The sequence below is a fragment of the Balearica regulorum genome, chromosome 4, assembly GCF_011004875.1.
Source record: "Balearica regulorum gibbericeps isolate bBalReg1 chromosome 4, bBalReg1.pri, whole genome shotgun sequence".
In the NCBI taxonomy this organism is placed as follows: Eukaryota; Metazoa; Chordata; class Aves; order Gruiformes; family Gruidae; genus Balearica; species Balearica regulorum.
In genome coordinates this window covers 26,071,011-26,093,575 of record NC_046187.1, presented here as the reverse complement: position 1 = coordinate 26,093,575, position 22,565 = coordinate 26,071,011, and the positions used below count along the sequence as shown (strand labels likewise).

Genomic DNA, 22,565 nt, shown 5'->3' with positions numbered 1-22,565 from the left:
AACTAACTGGTAGGAGACTCAGAAATACTGCACCCCTGGCATTAGCTTGAGCTCTCTTTGTTTAGAGCAAGTCCTGAACAGACAAAGATTGCCTGATAGGCTCAATGGGCAGGTCATGGATTAGGGACGCCTGAGATTTTAAAAAACCAAACCACTTCCTACTGCAGTATGATGTACTTTGAATACGCACGTATGACCTGTGCTACAGGAACAATATTTCAGGCATGTTTCAGAAAAAGAATTACTGGGGTAGTTTTTATTACTATTCCTTGCCTGTAAATCCAGGTGCTGTCTTTATAACCAGGCAGGGCTTGGTGGGAAAACCACAAGTTATACAAATAACACAAAATAGTTTTTCTTCAGACAAATACCATTACAGTTTTAAGGATAAGTGTTTTGAGGCCTTGAAGAAGCTGTCATGTGTTCTGTGGGGAATTAGAAAACTTCTCCTCTTCAAGGGGAAGGGTACTAGGATGGCAGAGACATAGAGCAAGCATTCCACGTTCAATAGCAACGCTCATTATGCCAGTGCATCTCTTGTCACTCACAGGAGTTGTAAAGGCTTATGGCACAGGAGGCATAAAAATTTGGGCATGTGACCAAGAGCTGAACTGAGATGGCACAGCCAGAAGAAGTGCTCAGGTATTACTGCGGGCTGACCAACTTGTAGCCAGAATGACCCTGTTAAAAATACTTTGGCTATTCTTTCTTAGTTTTTCATTATGTGAAACCAGTTTAAGTTAGATGGTATAGATTATATTTTAACTGCTATTCAGAGTAATACAGTCCCTTTGTTTCCACAGATATTGATGAATGTGCTGCTGGGAGAGTTATCTGTCCGCGATTTAGGCACTGCGTAAATACTTTTGGAAGCTACGTTTGCAGGTGTCATAAAGGTTTTGATCTAATGTACATTGGAGGCAAATACCAATGCCATGGTAATAACAACTTACTACTTATGTGCATGTAATAGACCTGTATATTCTAAACTGAAATTAATGGTTTAAAGAGGAATGTTTGATTATTATGGCTGAAATGTTGAAGCAGGTTGTTTTAGGTTGCACTGCATCTGTATTTTAGGAAAGGGTGGATTATAGAAATAGACTGTGAATAAGAAAGCATCCATTTGGCCCCCATTCTTGTAACTGGTTCTCTTGAGGAAGCTAGTGGGAGAGCAGAGCTCATGACCCCAGGAATCCCTTTCCAAAGCCTTTGTCCCCACAGGTTTCGCCGTGCCCAGGCAATTGTAGGTTTGGAGTAGCGCATGAGCTTAGGATATGTCTGAGCTGTAATACAGGCGTGCTCCATAGCATGCCCCAAGATCTGAGATAAGAAAATGTGGCTAGAGCACAGCCTAGCTCCTTCTAACCCAGGCTGCCCAACTTTGCTTCCCCTGAAGACAGGTGGGGAAAGGGCGAGGGTTGGGAAATAACTTGTCTTTGTCTGGACACGAGACTGGAATGCAGCTGGTGTGTGCCCTTCAACAAAGATGTTCCCAGGTCTCACTGTCTTGGTTTCTGAGGGCCTCAACTGGTTATGATCATTTTGCTGAAAAAAGGATCTTGTGGAGATAATGAGGCATTGCTTTAGGTTTAAGTACATATTTTGGAGAGAGATCTCTATGCAGAGCACTGAAATTTGGAGATTTTTGCTTGCATCACTAACAACAAACGTGGAAATGCCATATGTTTCAAGCAGTTTCTGCTTGATGTCAAAACATCTGTACTTACATATAATAGAGGCAGCGTTTTATGAAAAAAACTGTTTAATACCTGTGTGATTAAGAGCATGCATATTCCAAGACTCGGTTTTTCTTTTCTTACCATGTCACCTTTAAGCAGTGGTTATTAAAATTGTAATCTTCATGATCTCAACTGCAACCTACCCACAGCAAATCATTGATGCTGATCTTAAGGTATAAACTGAGCAATACCAGAGTTGCACAATAGTCCCTTTTACCCTCACGTTTGTATCACCACGTTGATTTGTGACTATATTCCTTTTCCCACTGGCAATTCTGTTTTATTAAATTTTTCAAAGTTAATAATATTTTTCTAATGACCATACTACTGTTTGTGGTTTTGCAGGGATAAGCAGAAAGTCAAGTTTCTTTTGATGTAAATGAATTTTTTTCTGTAACTTTCTGTTGCAGATATAGATGAATGTTCCCTTGGCCACCATCAGTGTGGTAGTTTTTCCCGATGTTACAATACGCCAGGATCCTACAAATGCAAGTGTAAAGAAGGGTACAGAGACAATGGAACAAACTGCATACGTACGTAATGCTCCTTTTAGAAAAGGAATTCCCAAAATAAATGTGTCCCACATTGTAAATTTTGAGATACAGCACTATCAGGATCAGTTTCTCGTAACTATTTTTAATACTTAATAAGGGGCCAGGGAATGTAGTCAGAGTTTTCTGAGTCTTAGCATGCCTTGGTAAAAATACCTTTCCCTGAGATATTTTCATAATTAGAAAGAAATTCACGTCTCCCTATTCACAGCTTGATTCTAGAGATTGTTACAGGATGAGAACAACTGAGTAAGCAGGGTAGGTCTGGTCAAACAGTACATATTACTCATACCCCGTGGTTATGTACATTCTGCCACTGGCCCATTTCAGCAGCTCACCCCATCCACTGCTCCCCACATGCGAGCAGAGCCGAGAGGGAGGATTTCTCTGGAACAATTCCCTGTTGGAGAATTCCTTTCCTCACCTTTCTCTTGGGAGAAGCAGCCGCCCCCCTTGGTAGAGAATAGGCCATGGGAGCTCCCCCACATTTGACGTCCCTCAGGACTGTGCAGCTCTATGACATCTGCTGAATCTTTCTGAGGACCCTGTGTTCACACGTGGGTTCCGGTCTGTGGTGACTCGCTGATCCCTTTAAAGAGCAGTACCATTGCGGACTTGTTTCCTTTGGCTGTAGCTGTCATGGTAATGGGATTTGGCTAAGGTGATCTCTCACAGGCTCAGTGTGGAGAGGCTTCACACGTGTTGCTGGGACATAGTCCTACGGTGCATTTTATATTTTAATATACCATAACATAAAAACCACAGGGTATTCAAAAGAATAGTAATAAACAGGTGGCCAGAGAGAAACCTTTTTACCTGCTATCATCAAACAGTTCCTTGTTTAACAAACAGTAGTTCTTCATTTTAAACTGTGTATTATACTTGAAACACTTGTACACAAAATATCTGACTAGAGTTCTTATCTTTTTTAAGATCTCCAGTGAGATATAAAAGGCTTATTAACAAACAGACAGTTATAAATAACAAAACAGATGTTCTTGAGTTTCAGGTCTCCAGAAACTCCCCTTGTGAAACCAAGTTAAAATCTGTTGTCCTTTCTTAATGAAACAGTGGGGGAGATGGTACTGTAGTCACAGTCACTGCAGTGTAGGTGATGCTCAGTTCACCTTCTCCTTTTTGAGGAGGCTGAAAAAATGCTGTTTACTAGTGTTTAGGAAAGGTAAAGATATCAATGAAGGCTATTGGCTTAAGTTCAATCTCTGTAAAATGATTAATGGTTATTGACAAGGAGAAAAGTTTAGAAGTGGAGAGGTCTGAAAGATCTTAAGCTAAAGGTATCTGCCCATCCGTGACCAACATTGGAGTCCAACTAAACTTGCTTCTGCTCCTCAGTACAAGCTTGTCCAGTTTGGAGGGCTGCTTAACACACATCTTCCTGTCCATGCTTTTTTACTAACACTGCTTTTGGGTAAGTTTTGCCAACTCCAAAAGAGAGTTGATGCTTGGGAGCTGGGGATGAAAGTCTCTTGGCCTTCAGTCATTCTAAATCATCTCTAAACTGCTGTAATGAGAAGTACTCTCCAAAGGGGTGTGATAATTCAGCAGTGCTGATGCTAAAGTATGTTTCTAATTAGTGGAAATTATTTCAGCAAAGACTCTGTGTCAATACAAAATACATTAAGTTTCTGGAGCGAAAGACTAAGATGTCCACTTTGGTCCCATTTTGATTCTCTTTGCAGTTATTCCTAATGTTATGATTGAACCACCTGGTCCATATCATGTATTCAAGGGCAACAGCACACTCCCTAGGGGAGACAGTGGTATAACCAATAGGATTCCTGATGTTGGAGGCACAAGGCAATCCCTCAGACCACCATATGTACCTGCTATTGTTACAGAAAGGCCAGTGACCAGGCCAACGACTCGACCTACACCCAGGCCAACAACTCATCCTACACCGGGGCCAACAACTCGACTAACACCAAAGCCAACCACTAGGTATGTGCTGGTGACAACAAGGCCAGTAACGAAGCCAGTGACGAGACCTCCACCTCCAACACCACCTCAGCCTACAATGTTAAGACCTACGCTACCACCACAAAGAACTCCGATGACAACAACTGAAGAGCCTTCACACGTTCCCATTGAAACTACCTCTTCCCAAGGAATTACAGATGACAACAGGATTCAGCTAGATCCTCAGAAACCCCGAGGAGATGTGTTCAGTAAGTAATTTTACATATCCTTTAATTTATCTGAATTGTATATGCAGTGAGGTGAAAGCGTGCACTGTACTGCTTGGGGTTTTTTTGGAATACTTTATCAACGAGAACAAAGACATGAAGATGAAAATGGTCATATGGTAAAGCTGCACAAATAATTGATTTTATTACCTAACAAAAATGTGGGGAGGAAGTTCTTTGTCAATTCAACCAAAAATTTCTTTTTTTTTCTTTTTTTCTTTCTGAAATTACTTGTGAGTATATGGTCCTGTAAAAGTGTTTAACTTAATGATGCTTTCAGATGAGAGTTTTGGAGAAATGAAAGACATTTTATTGAAAAGTATTGAAATGCAATGTAACTCATAAATGGTCAACAGATTCAAATTCAGGGGGTTGCCGTAGCTTTAAGAATGGTAAGAAATGGAACCGTGTCTGATTACCTAAAGACTGTTCTGTCACCTGTGTTGTATGAATTCAAATAGTCTTGGATGTTTATGACTAAGCAGTGGGAAAATTGCATAACAATAACATAGAGGCTAATTTAATGGACTGTATCTATGAAAATGGATACATGAAAAGCTGAAGATAGTAGATTCTCATAGCATGAAGACAGGTCACATTTTAAGAGCTTCTCTGAAATCTACCTCACTGTTTCTACACCAGCTTTAGTGCATACCACAGAAGACATTACTGGCACATGCAGAGTTACATGTATCTGCCAAGAAATACTCAACACCCGATTTCATCTTTAGTTCAGCTGCTAATTTTAGAGACGGGGAGGGTGTGCTGGATCAGCCCTTCTCCTTCAGCTTGATGTACAATAAAGCTGCTGAAGCAATGTAGTAGGAGGAAAAGTTTGCTGTCTCACAGCAGGTGTACAAGCAACGTGGGAGTTTTTTTCCGGTTGCTTTGGCATCTGTGTGGTAATTTCTTGGACTATGTTCTCTTAGATCATTACACAGTGAAATATTTTGTTCCTTGTAAAAAATGGTTTGTTTTCCCTCTTGACATTTTATCTGTTTTAGACAGTTTGATAAATTTAAAATGGAGTCAAAAGCTGACTTAACATTTGGGAAGATAAATCCTAGTACCACTCAAAGGAGTGTGCTTTTGACTTTTTCAAGGTTATTTTTCAAACAATCCATATTCAGTTGAAAATATAAGAACATTTTTATGTAAAATTCTAAAAGGAAATATAGTAAAGACTTCCAAAACTTAATATAATGGGAACCGATAGTTAAAAATACAAAGTTCTGTGGAAATTGTTCTAGACTCTAGCATTCACTTCCCAGTGTCTCGTGTTGCAAGTGGTCTCTGGAATTCTAAAGCAGGGAGATAGTTTTCAGCTATTTTCATGATGTCATAACAATCATCTGTATAAAGCTTATTATTTACAATTAGTCTTTCTATGTTCTCCCTAGAGGCTAAATTTTGAAGCTAATACTTTCAATATGTATGCTTCAGATATAGGGGTTTGGAAAGTAGGAAAGTAAAAGCGTTTTAAGTTTGTGTAAGCTTACGTTATGGTACATATAACAACCACAGGAAAAAATTATCTTTGCAAAGTGTTTATCAACTATTTATTTAGGTCAGCTGCCACCCTTTGAGGTTCGTGATATACATAAGTAGCTTCAAAGGCCTCAGTGCACAATACAGCAGGATTCCAATGAGTCAAGCACCAGCAACTGTTACTGGCCTCAGTAGGTAATACAGGGACAGATGGCTCCTCCAATCAAGTCAATACATATGTGTCTTTAATCCTTTAATCCTTTAATTTCTTCTATCCCCTGCTAAAGATATACTTCATATACCTATGTGTATGACATAACTGTGTAACTGAAGGCATACTCCACCTGTGCTCTGGATGGCAGGAATTTGCATGGTGTGATCCTTTATGAAGCTGGTGTCTTTTCTCCTCTCTCTTTTCTCTCTTTTTCTCTCCTTTTTTTTTTTTTCTCTCTTCTAGCCGTCTAGGTAGGGGTCACTGGTGTCCCCTCCCACCTTCTCTCTGTCCAGAGGCATTTCTTTAGTGCACGAAAGCATTTGTTTAGGATTTGAAACATACAGTTGGGTGCAAAACAGTTCTGTTCCAGAAGAATGTGCTACCTTGTCAAGGAAAGCATTGCTTGTAGAGAAAGGTGTTACCTGTTGAATCCTGTTACTGCAGGAGTTTGTGGGGTAGGGGAAAAGTTATATTTCATGATGCGGGACATCTAGAAAACCAGGTAGAAAAGTTGTAGCCACATACAATGGGATGTGAGGACTCAGCCTGTCCTCAGCTGCACTTCTAAGGATCATACAGAGATACTCACGCCTTGCCAAATGTCCTCACACCAGCGGTTCAGCAACATTGGAGCGTTATTGCCAGGTGCATTAGCTGCCGGGCTAGCCTGCACGCCCTCAGCCAGTGGCAAACGCGAGGTAAAGCGCGTTAGCTCCAGCGCCTTTCGTGTTAGCTTACAGATGGCGTTTGCCGGGTGGGGGAAGCTTCGTGTTGCTGGTGGCCAACCCTGCCCCTGCTACAGGCCCGTGGCAGAGCAGTGCCTGGCGCTGTTAGCCTGCAACTGCTCTGCAAGAGGCACCACAAGCTCAGGATGGCAGGGCTTCCGCCAAGTGCAAGCCAGGGCCTCTCAAAAAACATTCCTTACAGCCAAGCACAATGTTAACAACCACGATGTTAAGATAATACAGAATTTTAAACTGAAATAACTAGTAACATTTAGCTGACCTCTGACGTGCTGCCTATCTGCCATGTGGATGTGCCAAACTCTCTCCAACTCCAAAAATGTTTATGGATTTTTCACCTTTCTGTTTCCTCAGCGAAGGGGCTTTTTCAGCTAATTCCTTCAGCTTCTTTAAAACGCGGTTGCTGTTTCAATCTCACCTACATCAGACATCTTTGCAGTGTTCCTGGGTTGTGAATACAAGCTAATTTCCTTTAGCTTATATGGAGCCTCTTTAGGTTCATTTCCCTGCATCATTTGCTTCCCCAGTTAAGGCAGCAAAGAAACTAATTCTCAAAAATGAATTTGCACTCTGGTCCCGATATGCCTGCCTGAGAAGAGAAACCCTCCCTCTTGCCACCTTGATTTGTTTCCCACAGGAGAATGCAGGCAGCAATTCAGTCATGTTGTAACACTCATCTTGGAAAACAGAGGAGGAAATTGATGTTAGATCCACTCAAATCATGAAGTAGGATTTAACTTCAGTTTTGCAAGGTCTTCAGAAGAGTTACGGTGTCTTCTTAGGTGGCTGTTTCCTCATGTGTTGCAAAGGGCTGTTTTGTCCCAAAGAGTCAGAAAAGGTAGTGTGTTATCACACAAGGATGGGCAAAACCCAGCACAGAGCACTGTAGCCAGCAACAATTCTGATCTTCCAGCCCTTAGTGTCTGCTGAAGACCTCAATATTTAAAGTTGTGTTTTCAAACTAGGTTATGCTGTGATGCATGGGCTTTTTCCTTTTATTTTTTTCCCCTCAGACTCTGAAGCCTAAGCCAGACTTTGTCAAAGTAGTATGTCAGTAAACGGTGCTTTGCTTAGCCATCTGAACAGGTGGTACTTCTGTTAGGCAATCCATGGCAAAGAGGTAGTTGGTGCGCTGTGCACTAACAGATGTCCTGGTGCACCAGACCAAATCCTGCAAACATACTGGTGATCTAGGATTGATCCAAGTCAGGAGAGGAAACGTGCCTGGGCAAGTGTACTTGTTTTCTGCAGGCACCTCTCAAATTGTAATTTTTCATTATTTAACCTTTTCCTGAGCTTACTCTTGGTGACTCGTTGCTCCCTGTTTTCTCCCTTAATTGTTCTTTGACCTGCCGTCCCACAGGCTGAGTAAACTTGTCCTCAGCTTTCACTTCAGAGCACTCTTGAACGTGCCGCTCAGCTTGAAATCAGCTGAGGACCAGTGAAATTGGTCTGCTCAGTGGTGACAGAGCACAAATGATAATAATGCTAATAATGTTATTTAAGTGCCTTTGTGGTTTTGAAAGGTGTTGGGTTGTCACGTTTTTTTTAGATGCTTTACGCCTTTTCTAAAAGAGCCTGCAGTGACTTTGGGGAGCTGCTTTTTCAGAGACCAAAAAAATGAGTATTTTTTAAAATGGAATTCCTACACTTGGCCTTTGAACCACTTAGTCAGATGCAGACAGTGGAATCTGGCACCAAGGATAATCTTCTCCTGATATGGATATGGGGGGAATGGCAACGAGGGAGGAATGCAGCGAGGGCTTAATATTTAACTATTTCAGGACTGATACAAACTACAGTGAAGTGCAGAGGAATCTTCTCAGGTTACTCAGATGGATAAAGTCTCTAACAAACAGAATGAACTTCTCAATAAGACTATGAATTTCTGCTACCATTGGGATCTGGGTGATAAGCATTAAATGCCTAAGCTTAAAGCATAATACTAGGTATCAGCGGAGCAAGAACAAAACATCTTACCTGTATTAAAAGATAGTTCAGCAATTTTCCTTCTTAGCCTGTAGTTAGTAGGACCTGAAGAGATTGGAATTAGGAGACTTTTCTCATAACAGCTATTAAAAAAATTTAAGGATTGGATTAAAACTTGATTCTTTCTGCTCCCCCTTTCAATGACTGCAAAGTCCTTAGTGCAGTAAATGCAGTTATGTGATGCTTGAAACTGTTGAAAAAAGGGAAATGCTAAAAGCAAAGAATGTGGGGGGTTTTAATTCCTTGGTATCATTAGAGTAGTATCATTTTACAATAGCATTTAATTTGTCTTTACTCTTCCGGCACCTATTAAAATGTATTTGTCTTAATGTGTAAGCATTTAAGATAGGCATTTTGTTCCTGTTTGTACTCTGGAGCTAAATCCTAAGATCTAGGAGTCTTACAAATCACACCCTCCATCAATCTTCCAGCTAATTTTTCCCCCAGATCTGATATGCAAGCTTCCGCACACTATTTATTTTAGCTGTGTTTCCCTGCAACTGTCTTAGCACTCTGCACCTCCTGAGTAGCGGCTCACAGAAAGGCAGGCAAGTTACTTGTCAGAAAATCTTCTAGAAATATATATATAGTAAGATACTTGATTTTGGTCACAGTTAATGAACCCTGCAACTGCCTGAGAAATGCAAGATTGGCCTTTAGAGCAGTCGCGCACCAGCACCATCTCTCTGCTTTTACGCAAATGGTACTGAAGAGGGTGGGACAGTCCGTGAAAGCCCTTTCTGAAATAATTCTCACTGCAGAATTTGAATCTGCAGAGTTTTAGGCAACACATCCTGGACACTACGAGTATCCATATAAAAGGGTGAAGTGTACCTTTCTATTGCCCCTTCTTTTTAGCCCAGTGTATATCAAGTCTTCCCTGGCAGAAAACAGGACATATTCTTGTTTATGAAGTCTGATTGACCTCTGAGCTACCCTTCCTCTTAGCTGTTTTCTACTAGTTCTGCATGAAATCCCACCACTGGTGAGGATTTTTTAGAAGTGGAATTTAACAACTTTCAATCATAACTATTCAGTCAAAAAATCTTTGACTTTTTTTGCTGCTGTTTTTAACAAATGGGAAGTTTGGTCAGGGTTATTGTGTGGAATGGAATTGCATAAGAACACAGTGTCGTAAGGCAGAACATTACATTGTTAATAGTAAAAATAATTACTAATAACATGAGGCTGCACTCCATGTTTTGTTTTGGTTTTGTAACACCAAAACAGTGATTATTCTATAATTACAAATAACCTGATATATGTACACACCAGCTCTTACTCTCTCAGATATACTTATCCCTTATACTCCCAAACTCAGCAATTAGCGAGTAAATGAAGAAGTCCTACTGTTTTTCCGAAGGATTAAAAAACTGAAAAGAAATCAGTCTTATGCAGTTATTAAATGTTCCCCACACACAAATTCATACATCTATGAAGAATTTAGCTCATGAACTTTGAGAATATGGTACTGTTGATGTATTGGCTCACTCAGAGCTTAAATTCTCCAAGAAAAAGAAGCCAAGTTTATATTTAACAAGTTTTATCAAACCATTGAAGTTAAGTGAAAATCACACTGATACGCTATATAAAGTACACAGAAAGGGCTTGGAAAGCTTGCAAAAATAATTGTGCCAAATACTTTCTCCCACGATCGCCACTCGACATATTAGTCATTGTAGCAAAATGAAGTGTCCACATGGATCATATTTAGTCCTGCATCTCTTGTTTCATACCGAGTGTGCATTCCTCCAATTAGGTCTGAGCACTGAAGTGACTGGTTTAAAGCTCTGCCACACGTTCTTTTAGAAGTTCATAATAACAGTGTTTAGAGAAAAGTTTTGAAGAAACATTTTATCATAGAGCTTTAATTACAGGCAAATATGTCAACTTTAATTTGGAGAATGCTTGTATGTATGCACAGATGTAACTCACATTTGTATAAAATAGCAGAGCATTAGAAATGGTGTTTTAGTAAGTAAACTGAAGTAGTTAGGAAAATAAATTCCTAATATTTCCTGCAGTATTGAACACATCCCTGGAAGTGTTCAAGGCCAGGTTGGATGGGGCTTTGAGCAACCTCTTCTAGTGGAGGGGGCAGGGGGGTTGGAACTAGATGATCTTTAAGGTTCCTTCCATCCCAACCCATTCTGTGATTCTGTTTTCCATAAACAGGAGCTATGGGGGACTGGGAAGGGGATCCACAGGGCAAGGACATACCTTGAGACTGTGAGCCCTGAGTATCCCACAAATCCTAGAGCACAGCAGCGGGTTTCCTCAGTGCTCTCTGCCACAGTGTTCATTCAGAGCCCTGTAACTACCTGTCTCTGGTCTGAGCCTTTGGTCCCTAGGAAAAAACTTAATTTAAGGTGCCAGGGGAGAACAGGAAGATACGGAGGTGCAGAATGTTAAGCTCAATGTTAACCTAATGAGAAGGGGATGTGAGCATCCCGTCGCTGGTGAGTGCGTGGGGGCCCGAGGGTGGTGGCACTGTGAGGTTCCTCACAGGCTGGAGTCGTCCTGCAGCTCAGGGAGAGGGCAGCTTGCTTTTCCATCTGCTCCCGTGGGCTGGCCTCTTACACGTGGCAGATGTAAAGACACTTCAAGAAAAGGCTGCGTGTCCATCCCAGACCAGCAGCTACACCACAAGCGTACGCTGCGCTCAGCAGTTTTGAAGCAAGTTGCTGACTTGTTCTTCATAGCGTAGAAAATGAACAGTATCTTTTTTTTCCTTAGTGCAGTCTGAGAAGAGGAAAGGCAAGGTAATAGTCCCTGGCGGTGCAGCGCAGGTGTGTCTCATACATGGGGACTGCTGCATTCCACGGGGAGCAGCAGCCTGCGGCAGCGTGGTTGGAACACCAGGCGAAACTGCACAGTGAGGGCTTACCTGAGGCGAAAATGCAGTCAGAGCGCTGTCCTGCCAGAAGTGACAGTGAGTGGCTTACAGGATGATGTTGGTTTAGCAGGCTTTGTCAGTAAATACTCTGGCAAAATTTGCTGTCCCAGGTGGCTGGCCACAGTAAGCCCAAGAAATTGAATTACCAGTTTTTAACATCCCACTGCAGCTGAATTTAAATGGTGCTGCTACCTGCTGTGTCCCCCACAGTGGCGATGGTCTGGGCACACGTGCACAGTTAACACACATACCTACTCCATAAGCTACTGCTCCTGGTTGTCCACGGCTGTAATGCAGTTAGAACAGCGTAAGAGTATACCTCTTACGTGTCAGAGCAGCTTGTACCATCACAGGCACCTCTGTGCACGTGTGATGATAGCGGTATGATGTGCTTCTTCCACTGTCCCGCCTACATGCAAGATAGAGCTCTTAGGAAGGGTGTGTACTGCTGGGAGGGATTAAGGGTGAGTGATGGTTTCAGGGCATTCCTGTTTCGATTTTTTGCTGCTTTTTTTTTTTTCTTTATATATTTTGACTATAGTATTTGTGCATAAATGTACTGCAGGGTGATTACTGGCGTAGGTGGTGTGGACTGTGCACATTTGTTAGGTTTCTTTCATGTTAAATCTCAAAATTCTAATCATGCAAGCAAAAAACCAGATGAAACAAAACCAGCAAAAATATTATTACAAACAATGTATCCTTAAAAATTAACGGGCCTTTACTACCCAGGCCAACCTAAAGTCCGTTAAGCTGTTTGGGCGTTAATATCCTAGACTGCAAATAAACATCATCCAAAATCTACAAAGGATTAAAAAAAAAAAGGGGAAAAAAAAGAGATATAATGATTCAAAAAATGACTGTAATATTAAGGAGTTAATCAGTTTCCTACAGATTTCAACCTTTTTATTTATTGTTATTATATAAAATTTCCATCCAAGATCTGTCACCTGTAATAGTACTTTTAAAATACATTAGCATTTGGTTGACCTTTTATCAGGCTTCTGATTTTGTCCTAATTCCAAAAAGCAGGAAGCTCTTTCATTCTTGCTTTTCATTTTCCTCTGTCTTCTGGCTTTAGAAGAGCTCTTGCAGCAATGCTATTGACATGTCCTAGTGCAAAAGTTCCTTCTTACCTTTGATTTGATTTCCTGAAAAACAGGAGTCCTTTATTTCAGTTTAGAATTGTAAATCATCTCAGTTCTGCTTGTTCCCACTTGCCTAGGAAGCCTATAGAGACATTAAGATACTTATTTTAGCACTGCAAATGGAAAACATGTCAAGTTTTTAATAGCCAAGGCCCTTACAAATGCCGTAGGTGTCAGAGGTGTCTGTAGCATCTAAGGACATGTCTGTAACATGTGCCTACTGTTATTAATTAGACCTGTCTCTAATAGAGCAATTTCCAAGACAGCTCTGTCCAGTGCAGTCTGTTTATCTCTAGTTGACGGCTGTCCATCAGGCATGACGTTGGTGCGTTACTTCTGGAGACGTACACAGACTGGCACAGCGTCTTCAGAAGTAAGCGGAAGTCTTTGTAGCCACCTGACTGTGGCGGCCATCGTTCCCACAAAGACCTCTTAAATTTCAGGTTGTCCTGGCTGCTGAATGTCTAATAACCTCTTGGGCCCATTAAGTCTCCTTGTGGCTGAGAACAGCAGCTGAAGGACAGACTTTGTCAGACAGCAAAAAGCAGAATTACAGCTGACTCCCAGTTCCCACTGGAGCTCCTCCTTCCCCGCTCTCGGCACAATCTGGATAACTGTCTGGGGAGCGCTAATCCTTTGCAGAGAGACGGCTGCACCGTCAGCTGTGCTTCGAAGGTGAGGTGGCTGCGGGGCCTCTGCCCGGTGCCGCTGCCTCCTCTTCAGAGCCTCCCGTAAGCATCTCCTGTAAACGAGTGGATCGGCAGCTTTGAGTAAGGGCTTTAATGTGGCTTTCTTTTATTGAGAAACTACTATCTTTAAAAAGTGCATTTGGAGGGGAATAGTGTGCCTCAAGGTTAAAGGGGTTTTTTGTTTGTTTGTTTTCTTTTTTTTTTCTTTTCCTGGTTAAAAAGGAAGAAGGCTCTTTTATTTGAAGAGCCTTTAGCAGATTTGGAATCACCTTTTACAGAGTGCAGATAAACGTTACAACGTAAATCATAAATCACATAGGCATAAAGTTTATGAATCTTCATGTCAAATATAATTAAATATATTGAATTCCCCAGGAAAAGCACAATGCCCAGAGCTGCTCTGCTGTTTTTTATTAAAGATAAGGAAGTAGGTCACTACCTACATTTATCTCATTCATTTCTGAAAAAATCTACTTTTCTCGCAGTTCCACGCCAGCCTGGAGTGAGCAATAATCTGTTTGAAGTACTTGAAATTGAAAGAGGGATTACGGCTGATGAATTTGAAGCGAACGATGATCCAGGTAAAGATCACATCTCCTGTTCAGGGCCTAGGGTTTAGGATTTTTTTTGAGATTTCTTGAGGTTTTATACATTTTTACAGTACTCCTGCATCTTATGCCCCTTGTTTAAACTATGCTTTGGAAAAAGAAAAAAAAAACAAAACAAAAAAACCAACCCAAAACAACCCACTCACTGAAGTGAGCCTTTATAGTTTTGTTTCTTAACAGATTTAGGTCAAAAATTGTGTAAATTGTTAATATCAACACTAGCATCCCTTAGTATTTTTGTAGATTCTTTTTCTAGTGCTCCTTCTACTGCATTTAATTTTCATATTTACTTGCTGGTGTCAGCCACAAGGGAAATTGCTGTAATTCCCCAACCAAAACAATCTAAATCACTTTTTTTTTTTTTTTCTTTTTTTGACCACCTGCTCTGTTCTGCCTAGGTCTGCTGGTACACAGCTGTAATTTTGATAGTGGACTGTGCGGATGGCTCAAGGACAAAGATGATGACTTGCACTGGGAACCAGTGAGCGACACGTCAGGTAAAATACATGTCTACGATCATATCCTGTAATTGAAGAACCACCCAGGCTTGAGGTTGATGACATGATGAATTTACACAGCTTCTGTTCCTGTTAGTTCCAGGATATATTTCACCCCCACACCTCTTCTGTGTATAAAAAAATCAACATGAAAGAGCAATTGAGAATTTGCGCTTTTATCATAGCTGGTTAGGAATGTCTCTGAAGGAGAGTGTAGTCAGTAAAAGATTATCATCTGTCCTAAAAGAATCAGGAAGAACAAAAATGTGGACTAGAGAACAACCTTTATTTCTGGGGAGACAAAGCTTATTTTTCAAACCACCATGCAAACACAATAATTTCCATATTACTAGCACAATTATAGAACACGCTGGAACTAGTCTTTGTTCTGCTGCCAAATACAATGTTCTAGTTTAACCTCTGAGTTTGATTTTATTGAATTCTACTCTGACTTACAGCAAGCTGTATGTAGGAAAACTGTTAAGTAACTGGAAAGAAGACACGTTAGGGGCCTTCAGTCTCCATGCAGAGACTTCTGAAACGGGGTATATTTGGGATGGTAAAAAGTGCCCTTGCAATGACCATACTGCGGAGCGTGCAGGATGCACACATCACTTGCGGAATGGGAGGAGGCCGGCACCGGCACCGCTCGCACACCTCTCCCGGGGAGGTCCCAGCAGAACTGCGCGTCTGCAACGCTGGAAGTCAGTTGTGTTTTGTCCCCTGCTGAATTTCCTGTAAGTGGCACCAAGAGGTTGGCTGTCCTCGCCTGCGTACCCTTCCCCCAGCCGCGCTTGCCCCACAGCGCCGCAGATTAGACACACGTCTCTGGCTCCCCATAATGATGGGATTACTTCATACCCAGAGGAGCAGCCTTTGAAGTGCACAATGCTTACATTATGTGAGGGGCTGGTAGACTTGGGAAGGAAATGCATTCGCAGGGGGTAAAATGTTATAGGTTATGTTAAGGGAGGGTGAGGGCACCGAGAGCCATTTTCCTTACGCACCACCTCACTGTCCTTGCGCTGCCATTGATGAGATAGATAGTCATTTGCCACCGCAGCAGCTGACCCGGCACCTTTTTCAGGGTGTTTCTGCACTTACTGGGCAGGCCCCCTCCCCATCCACAGGCATGCTCTAGTGTTTCATGTGCTCCTGACAACACTTAAAAAGTTTCATGAGTGACTCAGACAGCAGAGCTCCTTCCTCCTGAGAAAACACATAGCTGCCTCCTGCTTGCAGACTGGCATTTTAAAAAGATAAAAAGATCACACATAATTCAAAAGTCTTTTTGAAACAATGGATTTAAAAAATGCTTTGTTTCTCAGAAAGTCAGTCACTCAAAGCATATTCATTATCAATACTCAAAATACATGTTAATACATGTTACGTTCCAGAACTATGATTTTTAACTGGCTTCCCCCCCCCCCCTTTTTTTTTTTCCCTCCTGTGTCGCTTCCCAGTCAGGGACAATCTCAGCTTTTTGTTTCCTGTGTATGTTCTGCTGCTGTTGACATAACCTGTTAAAACTGGTCCCTTGAAGTCACCCACCCACTCCCTCCTGTCTGGAATACCTTGTTGCAGAGTTTTATTTTCACAGCTTGTTCCTGAGTGTTTGCTTTCACCTTTCAAAGTTTGCTATTTATTGGTTTATCAGAATGTGCATTTTGAAAGGTGCCATGCTGAAGCCTTATAAGCTTATCTTGCATGCAGAAAATGCTGCTCTGAGGGGACCTTTTCCTGCAGGGGCTTGCCTACAGATATGTTGGCTTTGTGCTTACCTCTGTTTCCTATTGATTGGATTCAGTGACTGTAACTATCTGAACCAGATGCAGTTAATGAGTCAAGTCAGTACTTTTAGAGTGATATAATTGTATCTACAACCAACAGGTGCAGTTAGTTAAACTCTGTTGTGTTTATTTTAACAGTCACCTTGATGCAAAACCAATGCATTAAAAAAAAAAAAAACAACCACCCAACAAAACACAACAACCACAAAAACAAAACCCAAACAAATAACAAAAAAAACTTTAACAGCTCCTTGGACAAATGGATCCCACTTCATGCCCAAGTGCAGATCTGGGGCCCCAGACAGCAGCATAATACTCTGTTAAATCTCATTGAGACCAAAGGGACTTACAAAACTACGTAGACGTAGTGAATTGGAGACAAGGATGGCTTTCCTTTTACGTGTGTGACAAGCCCTGGTGCATTGTCGTTAAATCTCACAGCTTTTGAGGGAAATAATTGTGGCTTTCAAAAAGAAACTTTCAGAAAATAAAGCACTGGCTAAGGTGTAGCAGGGTGACAATTTAAATGTATTTTTCTATTCTATAATTAAAGACTGTGTATGTCAACAATATTTTAAAAAACACACCCAGTATTTCTACATCATCAGTTTCAACTAAGGAGCTTACACATCACCTTTACCTTAAGATCATTAAACTTGGATTATTTTTTTTTTTGGTAAGATTAAAAAAAATCTGATAAAAAAATATTCTTAGGTTCAGAGTGAGATAAAAAGGATAATAATAATAAAAAAATCTTGACTCCCACACACACTTTGGTGAGTTCTGATTTTAAAGTTATCACACAAAAGTTTTAATGAAAAGTACAAAGAAAAAAATACAGGTGTGGGTTTTCTTCAAGATGCGAAGTCTCATTTATTGTAATTTTGAGTGCCTATGTGAAAGGGGGTGTGGGACTTAGTCATATATGTCTGGTTGGGGTTTTTTTAGGTTTAATGGATGTTGCCATACCTGTAAGCTTCTCTGCTTTGCATGTGCTAGGTGTTTTTATGAAGGCACCTTTATTTCATACATGATCAGAGATAATAATAGGGTTTTGAAATGATGCATGTATGTTCACTGACAACTTACACTCCCTGAAGTCTTCTCTAACAGTAGTATCAAGTTAACAGTCATTTGGAAATCATTACTATTTCTAGCTTTCTGTATCTAATCCAGATTAAGTGTTTAAATTATGGTTAAACAAAAAGGCTATCCATGTTTGCAAATGGATACTCTTTGAGACCTTACCTGTTCACACAGTTCCCAAACAAAAGAAAAGGGACAGAACTGTAGCTCAATTACATGATAACATTTATGCTGGCCTTTTCTTTCATCCATCTAATAGCAAAAATAGCTTACAAGGTGTGTAAATGTACACAGTAGCTTTAATTCACTGTGGTCTTAAAATCATGTAGTTACCAAGGGGTTGTCAGAAATGAATACATAAACTTTTCCTTTTCAAAAGATAGATTATTTGCTTTGTAAGAAAGAAATTAGATAGGAAAGACCTAACTTGGTACCAGTGTAAATAGAAGACCAGGACCGTAACTCTTACCCTGCAGGAGGCAGACGCGTCGGTTCTGGTTCACATTCCAGCAACTATATGCTTTATTTAAGGCTCATTGGATCTTGAGGAACCCTTTTATATTTGTTGATTTTTTAAATGATTTTTATGCATTTGGCCCTGCAACATAGAATTTAAAAATCCATAACTGCGTTTTCTTTTGCAGGGGGACAGTATCTGACCATCTCTGACCCCAAGGGCAAAGAAGGAAGAGTAGCGCATCTTATCCTGCCATTGGGTCGCATGGCTCAGGCCAGCGATTTGTGCCTGTCGTTTAGGCATAAGGTGCATTCTGGTGCTCTCCAAGTCTTCGTAAGGAAAAACGGTGCTCACGGACCAGCCATTTGGGGAAGAAACGGTGGCCATGGCTGGAGACAGACACACATCACTTTGCGAGGACTAGGCATCAAGAGTGTAAGTACTGACGCACGTGCTGCCTTTCAGCTTTTTGTGTGAGAAGCCGAAGACACTTAGACGGTGTAGCACTGAACTGCTGGTTGTCTGGGTCCAATTTCAGCCTGTGTTTTACTACTTTGATCCCTGCCAAATTGCATTAAGGATATTGCATTAAGGATAAGAGAGTCATCGTGTGCTTTTTCAAATTAGTTTTATGCCAAAAAACCCCACCTACAGCAATAGACACGTGGGAAACTACAACCAGGCCTGAACTGAGCTACCTCGAAGAGCGTCTTTTAAGGGAATGACCGTGTAGGAAAGAACAGAGCAGTCTAGTGGACAATGGCACTCTGCACACAGGTGTCCAAAAAGCCTGTATCAAGATTCCTCATGGATGACACTTTAAATAATACAGTGCCATGGGATAGGAAGGATCATCCCCTGTGGATTAAGAACTGGCTAAACCAGGGCAAAGATACTGAAAATAAGTTGGTTTTCATAATGCAGGGAGGTTACACGTGCAAACTCACATGGTTTTATGCTCTTCAGCATACCTGCAGCTGATCTGGACAAGGAGGTAAACAATGACCTAACTATGCCAATAACACAAAATGGTTTAGCGCAATCAAAAGAAGCTGTCTGAAGTGCCATGGAGAATCTCTTAATATTTGGAAATCTTAGAAACATTGGGAGATAAACTGATATATCAAAAGCTCAGCATTTTTCTTCAACCTCTGCTTAGCTTTGAAGGTAGTTTCTATTTCAGATCTGAAGAAGGGGTTGGAAACCTGAGGAGAAGTATGAATGAATTAGCTCTGTGTAAACTATTTCTTAAAGCACACCCAAAATCACTCATATCTAAAAAAATAATTCATTTATTCAACATAGAGGTGAATAAAAAAATAATTTCCAAATTCTTTTATTTCTAGAAAAAATAATTTAGTATATTCCACACAGAGTTTCTCTGATCTCATCTGTTCCTACTCCTTTATTTAAAAGTGTGCTTTCAGCAAGCACCCAAATTGTTCTTTAACTACACAGCTGAATTTCTGGTCTATGAATCTGCATTAACTCTTCCCAACTCACTGACAGCAGCAGACTCTTACAAAGGTTTGCTGTAGGCTTGAAATAATTTTTAAGCCATGGGCAAAACCACTGATGATATTAAACAGGTCAGGCTTCTGAATCTACAGCAACAGCACAGGTGAGCAATACTGATTTATGGGAAGTGTTTCTTAAAGTCAGCTGGCCGTTCTGCGTATCATCTCTGATTTATGCTCCAGTCCTTCTAGTCAAGCTTTATAGTTGTTGAATTTCTCCCACTCAGGCATGGATTTAAGCAGATTTAGCCTAAACTTCCACTGCCATTTTGCAAGTGGCCAGTGCTTCTGCAGATTACTGCGAGTCTGCAGGAGCCAGACTTTGTTAAGTAAGAGATGGCTGTTTCTAGTTCCCACAACTAAGGCAGCTGCAAGGTGCTTTAGCAATGGAAAGCTCCTCTATTGGACAGCATTTTTCAGAATACAGAGGATTTTATGTGTTTGCCATGAGGGAGAATGAGAACGGTGCAGAGATGATATGTAGAAAGCGCCCGAGATTCTCTTGTGTGGAAGTTCATCTCACCTCAGCAGATGGTGCAACTGGAGCAATTCTGTGTGGAACTGCTGGTTCGTCACAAAGATCCTGCCAAAGTGAAGAAGCGGGAGGATCAGAAACAGAAAAACCAGCCAGAATTCTCAGCAGAATAAATAGGCTTTTGTGAGTCAGTTACGATTCCCTGAGCTATCTTATGCTTTTTCTTTCTTACTGTTGAGACCTCTCTCTCAACCAAAGCTTCCTTCATTTTACTTTATTTTTGCACTCAAATTGTTCTATTTCTATTCCCAGGTCATTTTCAAAGGGGAGAAAGGGAAAGGAAGAACTGGGGATATTGGACTAGATGACGTGATCTTGAGGAGAGGATGCTGCTCCGAGGAGCATTAGCGAAGACAGTGGACCAGCACAGTCATCTCTAGCCCTTCTCCTGCTATTCCTACCAAACTTTGAAACAGAACTGCACGAAAAAGAAGTCAGAGTGTGACAACTTCCTAGTGGTCTGCTAAGTGCAATCTCAGTGAAACTCCACTTAAAACCATGGAGAGCACCTCCCAGGATTCAGGAACTCTAATCCCACCCAGACTGGTTGTTTCTATTAATCCTTACCCCTAAATCATATTTTGTATGTAGTAACTTTATCCCCCTGGAGAGCGCTCACACAAAGAGCGCTTGTGAAAAAAGGGAGAATTAATTACAAACGGTGGCAAAAGGAAGCTCCAGCTCAAAGTTTTAGTGTTAACTGATGGTCATTATCTTCCCATAGTGCTACTCTTGCATTGATTAGATTTGCTAGACTGTGGGACAGATCAGGCTGCAGAGTCACCTCAGGTTAGCGGCAGCCTGGACCTGAACTCTGGCTTACTGCCACTGACTTTCGAAGAAGGGTTTGCTTCATATTAAATAGTATTTGTTTTGGTGTTGCATCTGTATTAACAAAAAGCAGTTACATAGAGTAGGCGCTGCCTCCTGTAATATTGCTACTGCTGTGTTTTGTGTATATGTGTATGGTTATTACATATTTATGTTTTTAATATTTACAGACTCTAGTTGCAAGGTAATTGGCAACTGTGCTTTCTTATTGTACAAGACAGGGGTTCAGCATATTCTCTGATCCCGCTGGTCGTGCCAATAGATATGTTACCAAAGTCAGTTACTGTGCTGATTGAAATTGTGCTCAGGTGCTCATTGAAAAATGCTGGTGTGGTTTTTCCTGTTGTTAATACGCTGAAGGCAAAAGACCAAACCCTCACCTGATGTAAACTGGCATCTGATAATGCTGTACAAGTTTGCAGTTAGCTCAGGAGCAAGCCCTACAGGGCTCTCAGTCCTGCAAGAACCTCCTGGTTCAGTTGAAGATGAGCAGCCTGGAGCAGAGAACTTGCATCTTGTAGGACTGAGCCCGTTGGCACAACCAGAACTGTTCCTTCCCAGAGGTGGTATGAGCCTACGCGGAAGCGAAAGGGCGGCTGCATTAATGCTGTATGAACAATTCAGACCGTGAAATGCCTTGAGTGATCTTTGTCAATTGTCCATATTCCACCCAACCTTTCTGTATATAATGAACATTTTATTCTTTAGAACTAGAACAACTGTTAGCTCTAGACAGAAGTAAATAGTCATCACAACTTTGGACTAATGTTTTAGTTATGTATCATGCATGTGGTGTGCAGTTTCCCAGGGAATTCTTCTGTTCAGTTTGGGATTTTTAAGTGAGGGACATTCATCATCATTGCTGCTAACAATTCTAAATTTGACAAATGTTACAATTACTTTAAGAAAATGACAGGAGATTGATAACATGTTATTAGTGGCACAGCCTTAAAAGCTTAAAAAATGTATATGGAGAAGAAATAGTTCTCAGAACTTTTAAATAATTAAATACACTATAAAATAAATGTCAGCATCATATCATGTTATAAAACCATCATTAAAAAGAAAATCTCATGTTAAGCCTTGCAACAGAGTCCACAAAGACAAAATTGCAGGACGATTAGAGGTTGTATTCCAAACCCCTGTTTCTGACAACGTACTGTTTTGAAAATATTTTTCCAATTTGTCCGCCAGGACAAAGCACAGTATATAGAGCAGCTGTTTATTTGCCCAAACAGCTAGTCTCCAGCAAAACTGTATCAACAAACATTGTGAAAAGGTAAAACCAATGCATTTGTAAACATTTTAAAACTATTTTGCTTCAAATATGATCATGATCTTTTTCTCTTATGTTACTTTGCAGTATGTCAGAAATATTTGTGAATAGTTGAAATACCTTGTGCTTATTTTGAAGTCATCAGTAAAGGAGGCTGTTACTTGCTACTAATTGGCAATCTTGTTTTCATTTCTGGATCGGAAGTCTCATTTTTACTGCAGTGAAATGAGCCAAAAGATGACAATTCAACCAAAGCACAGTAGCTCTTGTTACCAGATTTAAAAACAAGAGTACATTTCACTGT

General features: G+C 40.9%; 1 protein-coding gene and 1 long non-coding RNA gene across 6 annotated transcripts in view; one reads left to right on the top strand and one right to left on the bottom strand.

The window, feature by feature from the left end:
• The window catches only part of NPNT (nephronectin), a 56,687-nt gene extending 34,259 nt beyond the window's left edge, over nt 1-22,428 (top strand). For 3 of the 5 annotated variants that reach the window (XM_075751495.1, XM_075751498.1, XM_075751494.1), the window contains 7 exons: nt 804-938; nt 2,153-2,275; nt 3,994-4,479; nt 14,150-14,245; nt 14,671-14,769; nt 18,290-18,537; nt 20,407-22,428. In XM_075751495.1, coding sequence (XP_075607610.1) covers nt 804-938; nt 2,153-2,275; nt 3,994-4,479; nt 14,150-14,245; nt 14,671-14,769; nt 18,290-18,537; nt 20,407-20,502 — 1,283 coding nt within the window. In that variant the 3' untranslated portion in view covers nt 20,503-22,428. The remainder of the gene's footprint in view (nt 1-803; nt 939-2,152; nt 2,276-3,993; nt 4,480-14,149; nt 14,246-14,670; nt 14,770-18,289; nt 18,538-20,406) is intronic. The other 2 variants (XM_075751496.1, XM_075751497.1) reach the window with 1 other exon arrangement.
• On the bottom strand, nt 18,529-21,475 carry LOC142601701 (uncharacterized). Its single transcript, XR_012835265.1, has 3 exons — nt 21,366-21,475; nt 20,143-20,202; nt 18,529-18,663 (listed from the first exon to the last, which is right to left on the bottom strand). It is a non-coding gene; the product is annotated as an uncharacterized LOC142601701 (long non-coding RNA).
• Nucleotides 22,429-22,565: the final 137 nt, after the last annotated feature.